General features: G+C 41.1%; 1 protein-coding gene across 3 annotated transcripts in view; it reads right to left on the bottom strand.

Moving 5' to 3' along the window:
• MTMR12 (myotubularin related protein 12) overlaps positions 1 to 23,342 on the bottom strand; it is a 61,496-nt gene that overhangs the window by 15,054 nt on the left and 23,100 nt on the right. For all 3 annotated transcript variants that reach the window (XM_075932591.2, XM_014570201.4, XM_075932592.2), the window contains exons 4-10: positions 22,091 to 22,163; positions 18,300 to 18,430; positions 16,030 to 16,123; positions 13,807 to 13,930; positions 13,019 to 13,094; positions 10,613 to 10,719; positions 8,650 to 8,774 (exon numbers count right to left, since the gene is read on the bottom strand). In XM_075932591.2, the coding sequence (XP_075788706.2) occupies positions 8,650 to 8,774; positions 10,613 to 10,719; positions 13,019 to 13,094; positions 13,807 to 13,930; positions 16,030 to 16,123; positions 18,300 to 18,430; positions 22,091 to 22,163 (730 nt within the window). The remainder of the gene's footprint in view (positions 1 to 8,649; positions 8,775 to 10,612; positions 10,720 to 13,018; positions 13,095 to 13,806; positions 13,931 to 16,029; positions 16,124 to 18,299; positions 18,431 to 22,090; positions 22,164 to 23,342) is intronic.

Genomic DNA, 23,342 nt, shown 5'->3' with positions numbered 1-23,342 from the left:
CAAGTTCGCACACATTTTCAGTTCTGCTATTTTTAGGCGACGTGTTATACAGCACATAAAGCTTATCAATAATCGCTTTAAATCTGTTGATACCTGAAACAGATTTTACTGTGTCACTGACCGACAGCTCTAATCTGTCATTAGCACAATGCCATACAATTAAAGAAGGAAATTTGTCATTCATTAGTTTCATAACTCCACTTCTATTCCTCAACATCACGGCTGCACCAGTACATGCAACACAAACTAAAATACGTTTTTAAGTACTCTTCCGTCAGGCCGTGTGACTGAACACAATCAAGGAAAGAATCAAAAATGCCATCTGCAGTAACACTTCAGAGTTCCATCAATTCCAAAAATAAATTTACTGCAGAGTTCATTCCACTATCCGTGGCACAAATTTGAACATACATGATTAGGGTCCGTTTTTTTACTCAGAGTAGTGGACTCGTCAATTATCAATGAAATTTTCCTATCGACCTAGTATTTTGTTTGCCAATTTTTTTCTCATTTCATCACTAATGTGATTCATGAAGTTAATACACGTGTTCATTGAGTGAAGAATATGTTCCATGTCAATTCCATTTAGTTCTTGTAAATCAATTTCAGATTCAAAATTATGAAATGATTGGTTTTCTTTTGCACCTTATATGCTGTGTAAAAATTTTGCAATAATCACTTTCGCAAGATTAAAAACCTTTAAACACATTCTCAAGGGTGTCTCTCAGCTTCTGCAAGCAATTTTAATGCAGCTTTATGCCCCATGCTTTCCTTGTGATCAAAAAGGTTTTTTTGTAAAGATATAAGGTGTTGCAGTTGATTTTCACCAAAACAGGTTATTTTATTGTTTGCCCATTCTTTAGAAATTTCCATTCCTGCCTTCTTTTCTACTCCGAAATTCCAATTTTTTGACAGAGCATACAGCCAAGTTTCTTATTTCAAAAATGTAGCCAATTGTACATCATGCAAAAGTCATTTTTTGATAGACAGTCCAGCAGCTAGGCCAGTCGTCAGTTTGCTCTTAGACACTAATTGAACCAGGAACAGAAACAGTCACTGACTCAATTAATACGTTCTCTTCACTCACTTCCTCACTTGTTCTGGCTTTCTTTTTTATGGAAGGTGAAAAGAAACTTGTAATCCTTTTCATTTTTACTTTGGGGTTCAAGACACAGTAAACTAAAAAAATACATGTGGGGTTCAGTCTCCACGTTGGAAGTCACATGACATGCCTGTATCATGTACAGGGGAAAGCTATGCAGCGTGAGCTGCTCCCAGGGCCAGTGGGAACTGTGCTGGGGAGAAGCGGAGCAAGCTGCTCCCGGGGCCAGCAGCGGCTGTTCTGGGGGAAGTGGCAGTGCTCCCCCAAAAAAAGTGACGGTACGCCATACGTTTTGTGCATACCATCATAAAAAGAGCACTGGCTACAGTGTCTCCTTGAGTGTGGCATATTTAGCACTGTGACCCTACATCCTCTCAATTCTTTCTTGACAGCAGCTCCAATAGAGAGGTACGAGGGTGGGTAATGGAATGGACATAAGCAATAAAACTTGAACAGTTACAAAAAGGCAGGCAATTTCCTCCTTCCCCCAATCAAGTGCTTGCTCCTGTCAACTCCATTCTGGGTGACTCACCAGCAGTATACTCTGAGGTGAGCTTAGAGTTCATAGTCTTACATTGTCTACCAAAGCTAGCATCATCCCGGGCCTGCTGGGTAGTGCATAATTGGATAAGAACATGTGGATGAGTGATCAGATGGCTGCCCTACAGATGTCTTGGATCAGTATTTAGAATAGGAAAGCTGCCAACATAGCTTGCATCCAGGTTGAACAGGAGTTACGATTGCTCATAAGAACGGCTATACTGGGCCAAACCAAAGGCCCATCTAGCCCAGTATCCTGTCTGCTAACAGTGGCCAATAACAGATGCCCAGAGGGAGGGAATCACAACAGGTAATCCTCATGTGATCCCTCCCGTGACTCACCTCCAGAGAAACAGACTAGAGATACCATTCCTATCCATTCTGGCTAATAGATTCATGGAGATTAGGTTCATCAATGGCGATCTGGCTCTTTTTTGAGCCCTGTTAAAGTTCTAATCTTCACCGTATCCTCTGGCAGATTTTCAGGTTGTTTAAAGAACTTAACATTCTAACCAATCTAGATACTTATGGTCCTCCTCATTTTGTGAGTTTTTCACACAGACTACATACAACTTGAGGCATGTGAATTCCTAGTGTGAATTCATTATTTCCTTTACTATGTGTATTATTACTTACACATTCTCACATCAAAATGACTGACTAAGTCTTTTACTACTGGTTAATAATACTGGTAAATTAAATCAGTGTTTTATTTTATGCTGCAGAGAGCCTGCAGAAGAGAAATTGATTCACCGGCAGCTTCTGAGCCAGAGAATAGCTCCTTAACTTAGAACAGGTTAACTGTTGAAGACCATTTTAACTATGCAAGACATCATTTAACGAGCAGAAGCCACAAAAAGTTTGTTCAGCATGAGCATGCATACAGCTGAGTAAATAAGAAGTACATTAAAAAGCTGTATTTTTTTACATATACTCCATATATTTAATGGATCAAATCTCTTTAAATAGAACTGTAATAGCAACATGTTACAGTATGTGTTTAAATAACTATAGCTCAGTCACTGAAAGATGTCTCTAATCTTTTTCCAATTCAATTCCAACTCATGCTTATAAGCTACCTTCACATTTACCTTTTCTCCTTACTACACAGGTGGAAATTGATGGCAACTATGGAGGAGAGGAGATTTCTGAGTAACTGCCAGGAGACAGACTGATCATGTGTTGTGTCGGACTCATTTATTTACTAGCTAGTTGAAGTCAGTGGGCAAATGAAGGATCTACTGGAAAGAAGGGGCAGTGGGACTATTGGAGGACCTATACATTCCAAAGGACATACAGGCAGTCCCCGGGTTACGTAAAAGATAGGGACTATAGATTTGTTCTTAAGTTGAATTTGTACGTAACTCGGAACTGGCTCCAGATTCAGCTGCTGCTGCTGAAACTGGCCAGGGGCTGACTACAGGAAGCCCGAGGCAGAGTTGCTCTGCCCCCAGCTTCCTGGAATCAGCCACTGATCAGTTTCAACATCGGCTGAATCTGGAGCCTGGGACAGAACAGCTGGGGCGCTGCCAGGTAGGTCCCCCCAGGACCAACCCGGCAGCACCCCAGCTGCTCTACCCCAGGCGTCCACAACAAAAGCCTGGTCCGCTGGGGGGAGGGCGTGGCCCCGCGCACTAGCTGCAACCCCCCCCCCCCCCCCAGACCAGGGAGACCCGGAGCAAAGCCATGGAGGCGGTGGGGTCCCGCGCCTCCAAGGCTTTGCTCCGGGTGTCCCTGGTCCCCTGGGAGGGGTCCCCAGCAGACTAGGGACACCCTGAGCAAAGCTGCAGAGGTGGCGGGGTCCCGCGCCTCCGCGGCTTTGCTCTGGAGCAAAGCCTTGGAGGTGCAGGACCCCGCCGCCTCCGCGGCTTTGCTCGGGGTGTCCCTGGTCTGCTGGGGACCCCCCCAGCAGACCAGGGACACCCGGAGCAGCTTTTCTCACCCCGGAGGATGCGGTGGCGGGACCACTGTGCGTCTGGGTGGTCCCACCACCCGCGAGTTCCGGGGCGAGAAAAGCCCCGTTCGTAAGTCCAGATTCGACATAAGTCAGATCCGCGTAACTCGGGGACTGCCTGTACTCCGGGTGTAGAGCAGCTTAGAGAATTTCAGACTGATAAAGGTATTTTTCCTACTAAGAATTTTTCACATTTACAATCGTCATCTGAAAATTGAAAAAAAAAAAGTATAGGGTCTCACTACCCTCTTTATTTGAATATCATGAAATATAGCCCATGCTATACTTGCAACCAGCACTACCTTCTGAAATACTGAACTTCCCTAAGTAAAAAAATTGAAATGGCCATATGCCATGGAGATTTAGAGCTTTAAGTCTGTAAGTCTTGGGTTCCTTTCATTTGATTGTGGCCTAACTCTGCAGTGAATACAGTATGTATGAACTGCACTCAGGTTAAGCTGGCCTAGGAATAGGCAGCCAAATTGCAAAGTTCTACCCACATTCCTGTGTCTGTACTGGTGCTATAAGCTCCCAAGGGATTCTTGATTCTTTGTGTTGCTCTGATTATTCCCCAGTAAATCGCAAGACAACCTGTCTGTCCTTTGCACTTGTGGAGAACTTTGGGAAGGAACTGAAGGATTATCAGCATTCAAATGATTTAGCTTGTATCCTGTCCTAATTATAAAATGGCAGGCTACTGATAGCTTCATCAATTGACTGAAAGTCTAAAATTGTTTATTGTTAAAATAATTTTGTTTTCAAGTGAAGAAGATTTTACACAGTTGAATAAAAATACAGTTTTATGCCCTGTTGCAATCAAATCGGAAGAAAAATAGTTAGTCTTCTCGTCTCTTTCACTGATAATTTTAGGTATTAACTTTGCACCATTTTTATCTACTATTGTTAGATAGAAGTTTTAAGATAATACTATCTTTTGTAGCCTTGCTAATTTACTAGAGTTCTTTGAGGGCGTCAACAAGCATGTGGACAAAGGGGATCCCGTGGATACAATGTACTTAGATGATTTCCAGAAAGCCTTTGACAAGGTCCCTCACCAAAGGCTCCTAAGTCAAGTAAATTGAGTCAAGTCAAGGGATAAGAAGGAAGGTCCTCTCATGGACCTTTTAACCTTTTAACTGGTTAAAAGACAGGAAACAGAGGGTAGGAATAAATGGTCAGTTTTCAGAACAGAAAGAGGTAACTAGTGGTGTAGCCCAAAGGTCTGTCCTGGGACCAATCCTATTTAACCAATTTACAAATGATCTGGAGAAAGGGGTAAACAAATGGCAAAACTTGATTATACCAAACTGCTCAAGATAATTAAGAATAAAGCAGACTGAAGAAATTCAAAAGGATCTCACAAAACTAGGTGATTGGGCAACAAAATGGCAAATAAATTTAATGTTGATAAATGCAGAATAATGCACTCTGGAAACAATAATCCCAACTATACATGCAAAGTGATGGGAATTAATTTAGCTATAACCACTAAAGAGAGATCTTGGAATCATTGTGGATAGGTGTCTGAAAATATGCACTCAATATGCAACAGTGGTCAAAAAAAGCAAACCTTAGGAATAACTTAAAAAAAGAGAGAGAGAGAATATATCTTATTACCTCTGTATAAATCAATGGCATGTCCACATCTTGAATACTGCGTATAGATGTTGCTTCATTGCAAAAAAAAGATACATTGGAAAAGATTCAGAGAAGGGCAACAAAAATTATGAGGGGTTTGAAACAGGTCCCATATGAAGAGAGATTAAAAAGACTTAAGACTTTTCATCTTAGAAAAGAGGAGACTAAGGAGGGGGGCTATGATAGAGGTCTATAAAATCATGACAGATATGGAAAAAGTGAATAAGTTATTTACTTGTTCACATAGCACAAGAACTATAGGTCACAAAATGAAATTTATAGATAGAAGGTTTAAAAAAATAAAAGGATGTTTTTCTTCATGCAGAGTACAGCCGACCTGTGGAACTCCTTGACAGAGGATGTTGTGAAGACTAGGACTTTAATAGGGTTCAAAAAAGAACTAGATAAATTCACAGAGGTTAGGTCCATAAATGGCTATTAGCCAGGATTGGTAGCCCTAGCCTCTGTTTGTCAAAAGGTGGGAATTGGTGACAGGAAATAGATCACTTAATGGGGCATCTAGCATTGGACACTGTTGGAAGACAGAATACTGGACTAGACGGACTTTTGGTCTGATCCCCTATAGCTGTTCTTGTGTTTTGTAATAAGAAAGTTAAGGACTAGTCCAGCCGTGCCTAGCCCACAGCTCGAGAGGAACATGGGGCTCTTGCCCCCAAAAAGCGCGGCTCTCAAAGCCACTCCTGCGTCCCCCCCGCCTCCCAACGGCCCACGCCTCTTGCCGGCTCCCCCCAGCCCCTGGCTTCCCTGTGCTTACCAGGTCAGAGTTACAGGTTTTTTTTAAAATGGCAGCTGTCTTAAAGGGGCAGCCTCCTTTAAAAAAAAAATTTTTTTTTTTTTTTTGCTTGACAATTCTGGTGGGTTTCTTCGCATTTTTTCCGCCACTGTTTTGGCTCTCTTGTTAAATGGGTTGGCCACCCCTGGACTAGTTGATTTCCCCCCCCTCCCCCCCCCCCCCCCCCCCCCCACTGCTTCAGTGACATAAAGGCAGCAAAGGGAGGGGAAGGGGTATTTCAAAGCGGCAGTGCCACACAGCTGAGCCAGGGATCAGCCGTGTGGCACTGCCCCTTAAAACAGCCAAAGCACCATGGAGCCTGGGGTCAGCTGGGGACTCTCCAGCTAACCCCAGGTTCTAAGTGGCATTTCCCTAGAACCCAGGGTCAGCTGGGGACTGCAGTGACCCCAGGCTCCATGGCTGCCCCTTTGCAACATGGAAGCAGCGTTTTAAAGGAGCAGCTTCCGCACAGCTGATCCTGGGCTCGGCTGTGTGGCATTACCCCTTTAAAACACCACCTTTGCATTTCAAAGGGGCAGCGCCATGGAGCCTGGGGTCAGCTGGGGACTCCACAGCTGATCTTGGGCTCCTGAGCATTTCAGCTGAGCCCAGAGTCAGCTGGGAAGTCCCCAGCTGGCCCCAAGTTCTGGGGAAATCCCCAGCTGACCCCAGGGCTTCACGGGTGCTCCTTTGAAACGTGGAGGCAGCATTTCCAAGGGGCAGCTGCTGCACAGTTGATCCCAGGCTCAGCTGTGCGGCGCTGCCCCTTAAAACTCCACCTCCACATTTCAAAAGGGCAGCACCGTGGAGCCTGGGGTCAGCTGGGGACTCGCTAGCTGATCCTGGGTTCTGTTGAAATGCTGCCGTGCATCCCAGGCTCCATGGCTTTGAAATGCACAAGAGACCCCACTAGCCCCAGGCTGTACACGGAGTCCCACGTTCCTTGTACATTTCAAAGGAGGAATGCAGAAGTGCCACTCAACTAGTCAATTAACTGCAATTTAACATCCTTACTTTGTAAACCTTTACGCACGAACTTCTTGAAAATTCCATGGAGTCCCACTGGCTTCAAATGGCACTACCTTATAAGTAAAGTTACACATCTGCTGAAGAGTTGACAGTATCAGGGATTATGTTCCAATATTTTGTTTCTGCCTATAGCTATATTATAAAATTCAAATGAGACCTTCAAAGGGATTTGAAAAAAAAATGTAGCCCATGTTAACCGAAATTGCAATAGCCAAAAAAAAAAAAAAAAATCCAAATTGGTTCTACAAATTTACAATGGGACCTAAATCAATGGTCTTTGAACAGAGACAAGTAATTCAATGATTTAATCCTCCCCTCAAATTACAGCAGAATGCATTACACATTTTAACAACTATTCTCCAACCTGTTTTAAGTACTATTTTCATTGCAATTAACTCAAATGTTTTTGCTAAGTTTAGCAAAACCTATCCAAACACAAAAAACTCCTGAACCTGAGTGTCAGCATAACTGTCAGCTGCTCATAAATCCCTTGTTATTTGGCAATGTCACCTCTTTCATCTGAGTTAGGCTAACACAAGAGTAGTTGACTAGACTATAGCTATCCTGTAGTGAGGATGTAGTCTCACAGGGCATTTTAGAAAAGGTACACTAAAAATGCTGAAAGCTTATTTAAATCATTATGTTTGGAACAGTATAATTTCTTATCACTCCAATTATACTGATTTTGTTCAAAAATCTGAAACATCTCCAAAGTACTACTAATGCTTCTTGAAAATAGCTCCAGATTAAAAACATGGATTTAATTTCATTTTAATTAGATATAGGAGATCTGAGACATCTGCTTAACAGTGTTCTATCATAACCATTAGATATTAATGAGACAAAAACCAATTTCCAATTGGTTTGTTTTCTCAATTTTTGTATCTCATTATACTGTAGCTTATTAGCGTGGACTAAATTTTGACAACATTAGCCTTCCAGTTTAAATACACCAAACATGCACAAATGTCACATGGTATGCAGACTATTATCAATTAGGTATTCAAAAAGGGATCCTTTCACCCTGCAACCAGAAGAAAGGGACTATCAATTTCTTAACTTAAAAACTATATTCCAGATCTCTTAGAGATGTGATTGAGTATCTAGATGCAAAATTAGCAAATCTAAGGGTATGTGTACACTGCACGTTTATTTCGAAAAACTATTCCGGAAGAAATATTCCAAAATAGCTTATTTTGATATAACAAGTCTACACTACAGCAAAGACTCAAAATTAGTCTGAGACTTCCCTAATGTGGACATGCTACTTTTATTTAGAGCCCCAGGAAGCACTGGGGAGTAATTACTTTGAATGGCCCTGGGGAAGAGCTATTTCCAAATAGCAGCAGTGGAGCGTCCATACTACGGCTATTCTAAAATAGTCTTTTCTGAACAGGCATTGTTCCTCGTGGAATGAGGTTTACAGATTCTGAAATAAGCTGTTCATTATTTTGAAACTATTTCAAAGTAACAGAATTGCTGTGTAGACACTCAATGTTATTTCAAAATAATTGTGCTGTGTAGATGCACCCTCAAGGAATATTTGTCACATGTTAGTACCTCCCACTTCATTTAACTCTATTTATAACTTACCTATCAGAAACAGCTGTTTAAATCTAGTGTATGCAGCATGAATATCTTGAAGAGATGGAAGGCTGTTTGAAAGGTCATCAGTTTTCAAGACTTCATAAGGTGGTTTGTGAATTGTCTTATAAACTCTGAATAATCAAAGAAATAAAACCTTTCCTTAGAGAAACCTAAACACTAGTAGTTGTCACTAAAGGTAGCAAGTTCATATTCACACCTCCCCATCAACTGTTATGAGTGAGCCACATCCACCCTAACTTAATTAGCCTCGTGAACACCAGTCCTACATTTCCTATACTTATATATACACACACCCTTGCCTTTGTAATTTTCACTCCAATTCATCTGATGAAATAGGTTTTGCCCATAAAAGATTATGCCCTAATAAATCTGTTAGTTCCTCATTGGTTTTACAAAAGCAGACTAACACTGCTACCCTTCAGACTTTTCCCCACAAAAGGTAAGTCATAGTGCAATTCCTCCAGTGTTATGCGTTAAGTTCAAAAGAGGAAAAAGAAGTACAAGTAGCCCAATAACCATGATAAGCTTATTTTTGTTCAGAAATCTCAAGTACCTATACTAGTATAAGGCACTAATTTACTGCATGCATATATTTTATTTATATATATTATATATATATATATATATATACACACACACACACACACACACACGCATATGCATGCATTTTTTACCAGCATAACTGTTGACAAAAAAGTCACACCGCTTACCAATACAACTAATCCAGTAAACCAGCTATCTACTAGGAAAACAATCACAACATTAAGCATGATTTTGCCTTCAGCAGAGACAATGAATCATGTTTAAAAACTTGTTAGTGGTAGTACTTAAATGCTAGACAACTCCCAGTGCAGACAGGTTTTGGGTAGAATTCTTGGGTAGCTGAAGACAAAGGCCCAAGAGCAAAGTCAGATCTTGTTGTGGTTATTTGCTATTTTCATATGGTTCTTTACCTTTTGAAAGGAAATGTTTTTCAAAGCAATTCTGAAAGTTCATTCAATATATGCTTCCAAATTTCATAATGGACAGCTAAGAGGCCATAGGGAAGTGTTAGGAACCTTCACTACTGTTTCAAGCATGTGAAGTTGTTAATTAAGTTAGGCCCCCTAGAAAGATCCTTGTGATTATTTTATTTATCCAAACAAGCTAAGCTAACATTCAGCAGTTATTTATGGCTCTCCTTTATAATGAGCAGGATGGTAACCAAGAGCCAAGAAACTTCTCTTGAAAGGGCAGCTGGGCTCAGAGAACAACAATTTAAAACTCACTTTTCACTTCTTCCTTAGTCCAACAACCTAGTCCTATTTTAGGTAACTGGGAGCTGGCTTAGGGCTCCCAGTTCACTTAAACATAAAAAATAAAGTGAATTCAACTGCCTCTGTTGTTACTGTAGCTCACCGGGGTTAGAAATTGGTAACTACTCATGCTTAAGAGAAGCAGCTGCCTCATTTCCCCAGCCTGAATCAGTGCTGGAGAAGTAAGGTTTGAGATAAAAAAACCTCTGACTTGAGCTTTTAAAAGGAGGGGTGTTTGCAGTTAATTTTCAGGCAAAGGATGGAAATAGAGCAAAGGCAATCTGCAGAAATTATAGGTTGTGCTGCTACTGAAGCTAAAGCCTGCAGTTAGACTGGGGATTTGGGGGAGGAAGGAACAAAGGAAACTCTCTCCACCTGTCCCAAATTAGTTTCCGCAGAGATTTATTCTGGTGAGTACGTTCATAGTTGTGAAATCACAAGAAAAAAAAAGTGACTTGTCCAGTGACACCACTATCATCATTTGGGTTTAAACCCATATTCCCAATAAGAAGCTGCTTTTAAACACACTGGTAAGAAGAAAAAACTTTACCAAAAATAAACACCGGTTCAGACACAGAATATGAAAGTACAAGCATGGTCCATAAGAAGCACTTTTTTTTTTAAATGTCAAGGGCAGAATAACTATTACTGACCCATCCAAAAACAATCTGTGCATTTGTGAAGTGTTGTCTTCTTGTTCTTTGGGAAAAGCAGACATTTTGAGAAGAGAAGCACCATTATGGCAAGACCAACACCAAATCTGCAGGGAGAAAAACAAAACAAACAAATAAAAAACCACAACACTCCCACATTTACCTGGTTAGTTAGTTCTCTTATACATATAGAAGCATGTAATCCATATCAAACTGCTTCCTGCTGCTTTACCACAGAGTTTTGGGGCAGCCAGAGAATAATTCAGCAGCAATCTTGTACTTTTGAACAAACTATAAAAGCTCCAGACACATTTTATAGAATTATTGTCAAGAAGTTTAATTAAGTACAAGCAATGGACAATGTAACATGTTGTATGTTTATCAAGTTATAGCAGAGACACTGGTCTTCCCTTAGGGCTTGTTTATACAGGGAAATTGACAATAGCTATTCCAGTTTCCCTGTACAGGCAAGATTTTAGACTGCTTTGCCTTGACCTACAGATAGACTAACAGGATAGAAGCTAAATAAACTCCTATGGTATGTGTGTTCCTAAAACTAGCTCACAAATAGTTATCAGCTTTACAAGCAAGTAAATCATCATGTCTCATCGGAAGATCAACATTTTGATGCACTGGTGTAAATAATCCAAGTTCTCTTCAAGCAAGTCAGCTGACAAAGAATGAACACACCATAAAGAAAGTGAATGAACCTAGATTCCACACTTAAAAAAAGCAACTGCCGAGAAGTTTACTTGAGGAAAACTTGTTCCTTTGTCCTTGCAATAGTCTAGACTTATGGAGTTAACACACGATGGCATCTCTTATAACAGTGACTACTAAACTAGTCTCAAACTCACTTTGGACTCTGCAAATTCAGTAGCTTATTTCCTTCTCACACATCAGCAGAAACATGATGGCCAAATTATGACTCAGTGACTCCTATGCAACACCATAATATGTCAACTATTGCACAAGTGCACCAGAGTCAGTCTGGTCTATAAAATCTGTTAGTGTGGGAGAACTGCTTCCACACCCAAGAGAATTTTCAGGGTTAACAGTTCAGAACACAGCTTTATTTGTAAACTAAAATTTGAACTGGAGCCAGTGGTGCTATTTTACAATGACTAAGAGCTGTAATTTAAGAAGGGTTTGCATCAAGAAAACAACAAGGAAATAATAGGGTAATGTGACAGACATCTTAACTAGAACTAATTTGGTCATAGAAGTGATTTTTAAAACAATTTTTCAATTGGTGTTTAACTGGAAATTAAATGTACAGGACTCAGTCTTCCTTTCACTAAAGGAAGCCATCATAGTAACAGCAATCACTTCAGTTACTGGATAACAATACTGTACTCTGGCTTATTTGAAGATGAGATCAGAGAGCTATTTTTAATAAGGGTAATCAAAAGCAGCCAACATTCCTCCAGACAGTGTCTAGTTTAGAAATTAAAGGTGTGAAAGGACTTGCTTTTCATAGGCGAGTCAATGGGAGCTGAGGGTACTCAGCATCTAAGACAGAAGTCCTCAAAAAACTTAGGAGCACAGAGGAATGTTACTGGGAGGTGTCAGTGTGAGCCCCCAACATGGAGGGAGCAGCACCCAGTCCCTCCCCACCCCCAGCTCTGCTCACCCATAGCTGAGTCCCCAGCTCCTGGCCCCACATCTGACCCTATCTCCAGCCTTAGCGTGGCTCCAGTCTTGGCCACTGGCTGCAGCTCTGTTCCAGGCCTAGGGCTGAGGATGAGCTGGGTGTGGCATGAGCAACTGGCCAAGGCACAGCTGCCAGTCCCCACTACAGCTCTGCTCCTGCCCCACCTCACCAGCCCCAGCCTCAGAAGTTGGGGAGCATAGAACTAAGGTAAGTAAGTGCTCTTTATACAAAAGTCCCTTTGCTTTCTCTTCTATACTGTACTTTATATATTCTTATGATGTGACCATCACGTTCAGAGCCTTAATACTCCCCACTCAAGTACTATCCTAAGCACAGCAAACAGCACCAAGCAGGGTCCTGCAGATGCCAAGGAACAAGTGCCCCTGGAGAATCTCAAAACCTCAAGAGACTAGTCAGAAAATGCTTTAAGCACATGTGGTGCATTAATGCTCACAAATCTGTTGATAACTTTATTCAGATACGCAAGAAGAGCTAAAATAAAAACTGCTGCTCTATGTGTTCTTTACGGGAAGCTTTATGTACAACCTCTACTTTCAGCTGCTGTTACTTCTTTTACAGACAAGTCTGCTATTACAGAAAGGACTTTAATAGTGTAATATAAGCAACACTAAGACTATTTAAATAATGTATAATTTATTTGTAGAAGAATATAGTCTGCAATTCTAGTTACAATTTTCCTTTCCCATCTACATTTGTTCACACTAGCATTGTGTGTGTATATATATACTCACTGGAATGCCTCTTCCTTGGTGCTGCAAGATACTCTCTTCAGAAAGGGACATGGGAACAACAAAATACAATGGTAATCTACAGGAGAGAGAAACATTTCCTATAGCAAAGAATTCCACAGCATATTCAATACCACTCATATGATGCTGGAAGTCCTAGCCACAGAATCAAGATAATTAGAATTACTAATTTCCTACATTAATCAGTAACTATATGTTCTGAAGACACACTAATGTCCAACTTTTAATGACATTTGATACAAAACTCAGTACTTGCAATATGTTATCAAAATAATTTAGTAACATCTTGAGAACTCTCATTCCATTATTCTGAGACTTGGTACATTATCTGAAGTCAAAAGCTTAGTGATAATCATAATGTGTTGAATCCTAAAAATGAAAGAATTTCCACTTGAAAATAAAAGTCTTGTCTAAACCTGAAGTGACTTGCTGATATAGATATGAAATTCTCTCCAATAACTATAGTTTGAATCAGCAAGAGAGGGTTTAGGGAGTTTTGTTGCCAGCATAACAGCCAAATCAATTCCCCAGAGTAAACTACACTGGCAAATGACCTTTTTATTGAAATAACTTCATCCCTGAACTTTGCTATTCCAATAAAATTTTAAAGCATACACCAGATTTAAGTGTTTCCTATGTTGCTTGAAGCCTTGGAGAAATATTCCACAAGAGGATAGATATTTACCACCTATGTTCATCTCTGATCTTTGAAACCAACAATGGCTTTAATACTGAATTTGCCACACACACACTTTAGATTTCAAGCTTACCTTTCAGAGACTTTGTAGGCTTCATTGGCACTCACTACTTTATATTTCATGTTCCCTTTGGTCCGTTCCAACTCTTCACGCCAATCCTTAATAGTATCAAACATCACAGTTTGGTTTTGAGAGACTGTCAAGAGAAATCCAATTAGGTATTATTTTTACAGAGGCAGTTGTGATTACAATGAAAAATGCTTTTGCAGTAGCAAAGTAAAGCAACCACTTTACGTGCATATATAGAATGCCTCATATGAATGCTTTAAGCACACCATGTTCATATGCCTATATGCAAAACATTGTATGCTTCTGTCTGATCTTTACTACTGATTTTTAGTCAAATGTTGCTTAAATCCAGACAAGCATTCCTAAAGTAACAATGCACATTGAAGAGTTTTTTATATGCTTCCACATGCTTAAAGGCTAGTTAGCAGCCTACAGCCAAGATCCACTGTGTACTCTGCAGGATTTGGCAACTACTACTATTTATTCTTCTTATATGTGGCGCCCTGTTCTCCCACTTTGTCTTATCTATTTGGATCATAAAAGCTTTAGGGCAGAATCTGTCATTTTCAGTGACAAGAACATTATGTCCTCAGTGCTTTAGACCTTTAAACCCTACTGCAAGATTAAAAAACCCTAAAATTTCAAACTAAGCACCTGAGCCAGCATCATGGTGCATTAGAAAGCCTCTTGATAAAATAGATGTTTCTGGTGTGAAAAGAATGAAGGATCAGCAGCAAACTCATTTGAACAGGAGTATTACATCAGCTAGTTTTCTACAAAAGCCAGCAATTCAAAAAATTACATTATCTACACTACAACTGTTTTGCTTGTTCAAAATATAACAAGCCACTCTCGCGCTTCATTAGCATGTTCCCGGGGGGGTCGCCATTTTGGCCATTTTGGAAATTGACTAGCCTGGAGTAACTGTCCGGGTCTACACGCGGCAGTGAAACGGGAGTTCGAAGTAAACCCCTTAACTCAAATTAGTTGTTAAACCTCATTCCACGAGGAGTAACAGCTAATTCGAGTTAAGGGGTTTACGTCGAACTCCCGTTTCACTGCCGCGTGTAGACGCGGATGGTTATTCCGGGCTAGTCAATTTCCAAAATGGCAACCGCCCGGGAACATGCTAATGAAGCACGGGATATTTAAATCCCGTACTTCATTTGCAATTTCGGTCGCCCTCATTAGCCTCCCTAGTTCGAACTAGGGAGCTAGTGTAGACATAAACATTGTGACTTAACCAGCCATGGCTGAGTAGGAACCTTTCACAAATAGTTTTGCTGAATTTATTTCACTGAAATCTTTTGCATTAGTGTAAGTTACTATCCATGCTAAAATGACCAGTTCATCTTTCCTAAATGAAAAACTCAATCCTGGAATAAGAGTAGGTATGTTTATATCCAAAATCTATAGGGTCACTCGGTGACCCTGCCCCCAGGGACTACAGAATAGTCGACTAACCGATAAAAATTCATGAGGTTATTCAATTAACAGGGTCACTCAGTCTAAAATGTGACTGCAGGAAGTTATGCTAACCCTTCTCATAGTATTTTAGCCAAAACAGAAATAAAGAGTATAAAAGGGAAAAATAAATCAGGAGGAAAAATTGTATACCCAAAATCTCTGTGCAAGTTGATCATGAACAAGTTTAATCTAATAATGCTTAGTATTCTCAATTGTTAACTGACTATCCATTTAATCCTGCCCTTTAATGTATTCTGATCTTCACAATAAAGTATTCAGATAGAACAAGTTTTGAATTAATTTTACTGGACTATCCTCCTATAGGGAACAGTTAGCCCCATGAGTAATACAGGTGATGATGAGAACAATTCCTCCCCATTTAATCCATCCTCTTGATTGTCCTCCTTTGTATCTACATTCATCCTTCCACCTTGGAGATCATTAGTGTGTCAGGGTCCAAAAATCCCACATCTTTCTCTGGGTTAAGCATTTTACTTAAGCTTGATATCACGTAAAACCAAATTACCCAAAAGCCCACTGGGGACTAGGAACATGCAGCAGGCACATTTGGAGATTTTAAAAGCAACCTACAAGAAACTCTACTCTGTAAGTGAAAATGTTCAGAGGATTATTACTTGGCCAAATTTGGTGATATGGTCACAGGTCTAGCACACTTCTGGGCGTTAAAAATCTCAGACATAGGCAAGGAAGCAAGAATGATGGTAGTTAAAACAACCTAAAAAAAACAACCAAGTTTACCTGTTTTGGTTGGTGCGGCTGTGGCATACGAGAACAGAAACAAGCGTTTAAGTAGCTTAGGAGTCTGGCTATGATGAACTATGCCACTGACGATCTGAGAAAGGACCAAAGATATACATGTATATATGAGATTGTAATAAAAAAAGTCATGTGAAGAGCAGCTGAATCTCAATGGCAAAGCCAGGAAGAGATTACACATTTTAAACTGACATTGTCAATAAGGTTTAAATAAAGCAATCTATTAAAAACCTGGTTAAAAGTTTTAAAATATGGCTTTCCCCAAGCATCTGTGCAACTTCTATGTCTGGCACTATATTTATAAGGCAATCCTGAAACTATAACATTTTACTTCAATTTTTTTTAGCTCTTTGGTCAAGATTTATACAGGCAGTCCCCGAGTTACGTGGATCCGACTTACATCGGATCCCTATATACGAACGGGGCTTTTCTTGCCGCGGAGGATGCGGGCGGCGGGACCTCCCAGACGCGCCGCGGTCCCGCCGCCCGCGTCCTCCGCGACAAGAAAAGCCGCTGCGAGTCTCCCGGTCTGCTGGGTGGGCCAGCAGACCAGGCTTTTCTCGCCGATGCCTGGGGTAGAGCAGCTGCGTCCCCAAGTCAGCCGCTGCTGAAACTGACCAGCGGCTGACTACAGGAAGCCCAAGCCAGAGCTGCTCTCCCTCGGACTTCCTGTAGTCAGCCGCTGGTCAGTTTCAACAGCGGCTGAATCTGGACGCCAGTTCCGACTTAAATACAAATTCAACTTAAGAACAAACCTACAGTTCCTATCTTGTACGTAACCCGGGGACTGCCTGTACTTTCTGGAGGAATGTCTTAAAAGTTTATAGAAAGATCATTAAGTGAACTTCATCCTAGACTAGGGCTCAGCCTTAGTTTTAGTGCACCCATTTGATACCAAAGTATCTGATAGAATTTCACCTGAGTACATTCCTGTGATGTGTGTGTTCATTTTCCTTAATGCCAGCAAGAGTTGCATATGTGCATTATTATGACTATACAAATGAGAGAGAACTAGGCAGCATAGTGTCAGAATTGGACATTCTTCCTACCGTTAAAGTTACTACACCACCCTTGATCAATGTAAAAAGCTATGCATTAGGGATGTAGTAGTATAGTCAATTAACCAATAAGCAAAAGCTTATAGGTTAATACTATAGACTACACGCATTTCCCTCCCCTCCCTGCCATTCAATTTTTTTTTTTTTTTTTTTTAAAAAGAGGGCTGGCCAGCAGCCTGTCTCAGTCCTGGCTTGCGATGGGTCTGGGACCTACCCCTGCTGTAGCTTTGCATTAAGTGTATTGGAGCCGGGTTGGCAGGCAGCCCAGTTCAGTTATGGCTGACACCGGGTCCGGGAGCTCAGCCCCACCCCCAGACAAGGACTGCTGCCACTCTCAGAAGCAGCAGCACAGGGCAACAGGTAGCCAGTCCACGAGGGAAGCTAGTTTTTAAACTGGCTCCCCTCATAGACCAGTTACCACCTGGCACTGCACGCTGCTGCTGCCGCCGATACAGTGGCTAACTGACCTTGCCCCCAGGGACTACAGAATAGTCGACTAACCGATAAAGTTTCATGAGGTTATTCAATTAAACAATATTTAACATCCCAAATATATACACCAAACGTGCTAAAGCTTTTCAAAGTGCAGTTAAGTCTGAAGGCAAACTAGCTAGCCAAACTGCAAAGCAATTCAAAAGCTAAAATTTAAGATACTGATTTTAATTAGGTTTGTATTCTTACTATACTACTTTCATTATTCAAAAAAGCCACATAAATCCTTCAGTATCAAAAGAAATAATTTGCATGCCAAGTTATCGGACAATTATTTGTTTATTATGGCAGATGAGACAGTAGCAGGAAGAAGGGTAGCCAGACAGTGCAAGCAAATATGAAGCCAGTTTACATTATATCCTTTAGTTAAACAAGCCCCTAAAACAACAATTAATGCAGTGCTTCCAAACTACCATGATTTTCACTGTGGAAGTGTTAATGCATAAATTTCAAGTTGTTATATGTAATCCAAAAAAGATGGTTGAAGAAACAAGTTAACCAAACCAAAGAGTTACTTTCCCAACAATCTTTACATGATTGTTCAACCCAAATGGTGAATGATTCAGAAGCAAGCTTGGTCACAGGGGTTTGAGTGAACTGTTCTCACACTCATCTCCTTATTCTCCAGAAATCCTACATCGTTTCCCAACAATTAAAATACCCTGCTAATAACCCATCCAGATTTAAAGCTGCTGTACTTACCCTTTTTACCTCCTCTTCCTTTGTGTACCTCAGACAGAAGTGAAACACTCTAAGATCTTTACAGTAGATGATTAATTTCTCTGGATATTTTTTCAGTTGTCCAAACAGAGATTTCTTTTTCTCATCATAAACTACAAAAGTAAAAAAAAAACAATAATTACTATATCAACATTAAAAATTCTAGCATCTCTTGTTGGGGACCCAATTATAAGAGTTTTACTAAGTATCCTAAAACACTGACTTATAGTGCGAACAAGCATCTGTGCTCACATACCCAAATTGTGCTCTGTTCCACGTCCTCTCTGTCAGTGAAATTGAAAACTCATTTTTTTGGCTGAAATTCTTAATTCTGACTACATAATACTACTGTGTTGGTATTCTGAACAGGGCAGAGATTTCTCTTATACGAGCGGTTCTCAAACTGTGATCCGATGACCACAGGTGGTCCACGGCTAGAGCTCAGCCTCTCCCTTTCCCCACACCAGCAGGGAGCCCGCACTCCCTGGGAGTGGCACAGGGTTCAAAAGCAAGCAAATGCCCCCTAGTCTCCTCATACCCAGACCCTGCGCCCCCCCCCCCCCCCGAGACCCCACATTCCCAGCCTACCTCTGCACCCTCCCCCTCCCAGCCAGGCACCCTACTCCCAAACCTCCTTCTACACACCACCTCCCACCCATATTCTTCACCCCCATCCCTAACCCACTCACAGGCAGCCCTATCCCACACCCTCAACCCCTAATTTGTCCCCACCCCAGAGCCTAAGAAGGGTCCACAAAATCCACTAACTCCAGAACCCCAGAAAAGTAAATCTGGCCTATGGAAAGCCCTGAACATCAGTCTTCTCTGTCCCTCCCCCTTGCCTTGTGGGGCTGGAGTGCCACAGGAGTAAGGTGATTCAGTTGGGAGCCATATCAGTGAGGGTTAGAGTGGTTTTGGAGGGTTTTTTTGGATCTTACTCTGTGGCTCTCAACTGATTTTTCTGTGGGTCAATGGCCGCCGATCAAAAAAAAAAATCAAAACCTTGTGTGTCAGACAAATTAATATTTTACTTTTATCAAACTTCATTTTAAATAAAGGCTTGTTTTGTTTAATTTAAATGATTAAACTAACATGAGGAAGTTAAACCATTCTCCCTAGCTGCAGCATTAGCAAAATGGCTCGGGCGTAGTTACGTAGTTAACGGCAAGTTTCCATTAGCAACTGGTGGTCCGCGGAAAGTTTTGCTTCGAGCCAGGTGGGCCCAGGCCAAAAAGTTGAAGAACCACTGTCTTATACCATTCACTGTGGCTGCTTCCCACAAGCAGCTAACCAGTTACAACTTGGGCATTAAGTTGTGGTAGACAGAACATGGAAAAAAAAACCGCAACCAACTTATGGGAGCAAATAAAACTTGTTATCTAGGCTTTCCTTCAAAATTATCCAGAAGAGGGGCAGTTTTATGGGATAGCTATAGGGCATAGTGAAAACCTCCATGGGTTCATATACAAGTAAAATAGGGCAGGGGTGAGCAATAATTTTTGATGGGGGGGGCACTACAAGATTTTGGAAAGCTGTCAAGGGCTGCACTTTTTATGGAGGTGGGTACAGAAGGGAGTTCAGTGTAGGGGACTGGGGTGCAGCAGAGGGTATGGGTTCTCAGAGGGAGTTTGGATGAAAAAGGGAGTTATCTGGGGCAGAGACTTCAGGGTTAGTGTCAGGGAGGCAACATGGGTGCCGGAGAGGATTCTGGCGTAGGGGAAGGGTACAGGAGGGGGTGCAGGGTCTGGGAGAGAGTTGTGACCTGGGGAGGGGGGGATGCAGAGGGTTTGGATGGTGACCTAGGGCAGGGAGTTGGGGGAGGAAGGGGTTGGGATGCAGGCTTTGGCAACGAGATGCTTACCTAAGTGGCTCCCAGCCAACAGCCCTACAGGACCCTGAGGCCAGCTCCCTACCTGCTGCAGCCCCAGCCTGCACAAAAGGACTGGCTTCTCCTTGTGGCTCTCTGCTCGGGGCGCTGGGGAAAGCTTTGTGCAAAACCTACTTGCAGCAAACTCTCAGCACCCATTGGCCAGTTTCTACGAAGCCTCCCTCTTCTCCTGGCACCCAGAGCAGAGAGCCACTTACAGCAGCACGGGTCTGTTCTGAAGCAGCCCATGGGCCAGACCAGGCAACCCAGGTGCCAGATCCAGCGGCTTGGTGGGCTGGATCTGGCCTGCCTCTTCAACAGAGTGTTCATCTGAACTAGCCTTTGGTGCCCACATAGCCACTAACCTATCATTTTTACATAATATTTGTTGAATGTGGCAAATTTAATCAATTAGCTATGCCACACTGCAAATCACAAGTATTCATGCAACCCATATCAGAGGTTAATTTGTCCAGTAGAAAGCAAAAAAAAATAAGAAATTTGTACCAAATACTGGATTCAGCTTACCGGATTCAGTTCATTTGAAGTGTCTTAGACAAGTCTATCATTTGTAATGTTAAATAAAAATTGAAAGCTAGTCTGAATTTGTAATTAATATGATGAAGGGGAAGGAGTGTAAAGTCTGGAGGAGAGCAGGGAGAGAGGGGACCCATAATTTTGTGTGAGCTAGGATAAAAGGAGAGGAAAACAATAACCTTTGGAGAGAACAGCAGAGCCTCATGGCATGAGAGCAACTGTATAGTTGACATTGCTTAAATGTCTCCAAGTAAGGGAAGGATCTGGAGATGACCATTCTGAAGTTGAATTATTTTAAAATATTTTAATTATCAGACTCTCCTGTCACTGTTGTGTTAAAGATCTGCTCTCTATTGGACAAATTAATCTTCCTTGCTCTCCTCCAGACTTTACACTCATTCCCCCTTCATCATATTAATCATTCCCCCTTCATCATATTAATTATAAGTTCAGACTGGCTTTCAATTTTTATTTAATATTACAAATGATAGACTTGTCTAAGACATTTCAAGTATGCTGAATCCAATCTTTGGTAAAAATTTCTTTTTTCCTCCCTTTCGACCCCTTCTTCTAACATTGAGATAAAATTGAAAAGATTTTTTTATTTTCAGGTTGCATTTCTCTGTAAGTCTACCACAGAAGCATGAAATAATCACTTGGCAACTCAATATCTAAATTGTTCTGATGTGCTATTACTTAGAACCAATAAATTGAAAAACTTTTATGGCTCTGTGCATCAAACACTTGATAATGGTCCCACATCTACTAAGCCAATGTGGTCCAGTTGTAGCCAGATATGTTACTAGGAGCACTGTGCCAAGAATAGTGACATCTCACTTAAATTAACTTCCAATCGGCCTAATCAGAAACTTAGACAAAATTTAGATTTTCCAGTTTCATCCCAGTACGTTAACGAAGTGGGTAAACCATAAGGACTAGCCTGAATCAAAGAATTTTTCAAAGCTGTGAAAGACCTGCATCAAACAACATGTTGACTTATGCTGTATTTTATGTTCAAACCAATCTTTAATTGAAAGAATAGGAAAGATGAATGTAAAAAAAATTAATTCATCCATGTTTCACTTCACTATTTATTCCAAGTTAAGCGATGAAAGTATCACATTGCAATTATGTTACTTATCCTAAGTAGACACATTTGCAAACCAAAAGTACAAAGTCCAGGTTTTTTAAAGGCATTACTGCAACATTAACTAATTTAGGAGCCTAAATGTCATTTTCAAGATCAATGCTGGCATTTAGGAATCTAAATTACATTGACTATCAATAGTTAAATATGTTAAAAACTTTTAGCTGATATCTTTAGAGTTATATGAAACATAGGATAAAAGAGGGAGGGAAGCAAGCCTACCTCCATAAATGTGGTCTACACAATGCAGAGTTATGTCATTTTCTTCTATGATCTTATTCTTAAATTCTGGTTCCTACAAGACAAAACATTTCATATTATACAAAATTCCAGTAATGAAGCACATTATAGTCAAACTAGACAAGAGCATTTTTCCCTCAAGAGTACTATCACCTATGTATTTAGTGAACATATTATTTACTTTATTAACAAGCATTAATCTCCTTTTTACCTATTGGCCTTTTAAAGCAAGAGTGGGAGACTGAACTAGTTTATATTCACCCAAATTATACATGGCTTTCAGTCATGTAATATCTTTAAAGGCAGACAAAACCTTGTCTTCAGAACTTGTTACTAATGGTTATGAGTGTATGAAACTCAAACCCCATATGAGTTTGCAGTTTGTCGTTGAAAAGTTTTGCATGTTAACTGAGCATATGTATTCCAGAAGTAAGTTATATGAACATAAAATTAAATTGTGAAAGTTTTCAACGGTCATTTTTAGATTAGACCTTTAAGTCGATTCTGAAAGTAGTCTGATATTACTGTCATGCATCTCAAGTATGATATAAACGACTTACCCAGGGTTGCTCAGGTCATTAACTCAATTTTTGTTTAAGAAAAGAAATTGAAAATGTACATCCTTCATTTAAATCACTAGTATGGGGTGAGGCTGAGGGTGCAGGGTTCAATATTCAGGCTGCTCTGGGGAAGAGAGGACTACCCCAGCCCCCTCTCCCAGCAGCAGGTTGGGGCCAGGTGGGAAGCACCTTTCCATGGCCACTGCAGCTCCAGTGGAAAGGGGTACATGCCCCCGCAACTGGAGCAGGTCCAGGTTCATCTGCCCCCATTCTCCTCAGAGTCAGGAAGGCAGCAAACTGAGAAGTTTCCCCTTGCTTTCTGACAAAGATCACCTGCCTGGTAATTCTGTCTCTCTTCTGTATGGTTTTATGCGTGCCCATGCAATTGGGAAGAGGAGGTGCTTCAAACCTCCGTCCTCCCTAAAGGGCGCCAGGGAAGTGGGGGTGGGAGGGTTGGGTAGTCCCAATTGCACTTTAACAATGTGCAGTGCCACAGAGTATATGAATGGAAAAGGCTATTTTTCTATTGTTATGCTAGCACTGGTGGATAATTTGGAGCACTTCCCTACCCAGCCCATATCAATATAAGAGAAGGTCCACTACGCACCTTGAAGAATACATAGAGGCAAGTCTACAGCTCAGCACAGATCTGTGACAGTCTTTCACTGTGGCAT

Source organism: Pelodiscus sinensis, chromosome 6 (assembly GCF_052426305.1).
Source record: "Pelodiscus sinensis isolate ZL-2025 chromosome 6, ASM5242630v1, whole genome shotgun sequence".
NCBI lineage: Eukaryota > Metazoa > Chordata > Testudines > Trionychidae > Pelodiscus > Pelodiscus sinensis.
The sequence above is the reverse complement of the archived record's forward strand: the minus strand, read 5'-3'. Positions and strand labels throughout refer to the sequence as shown.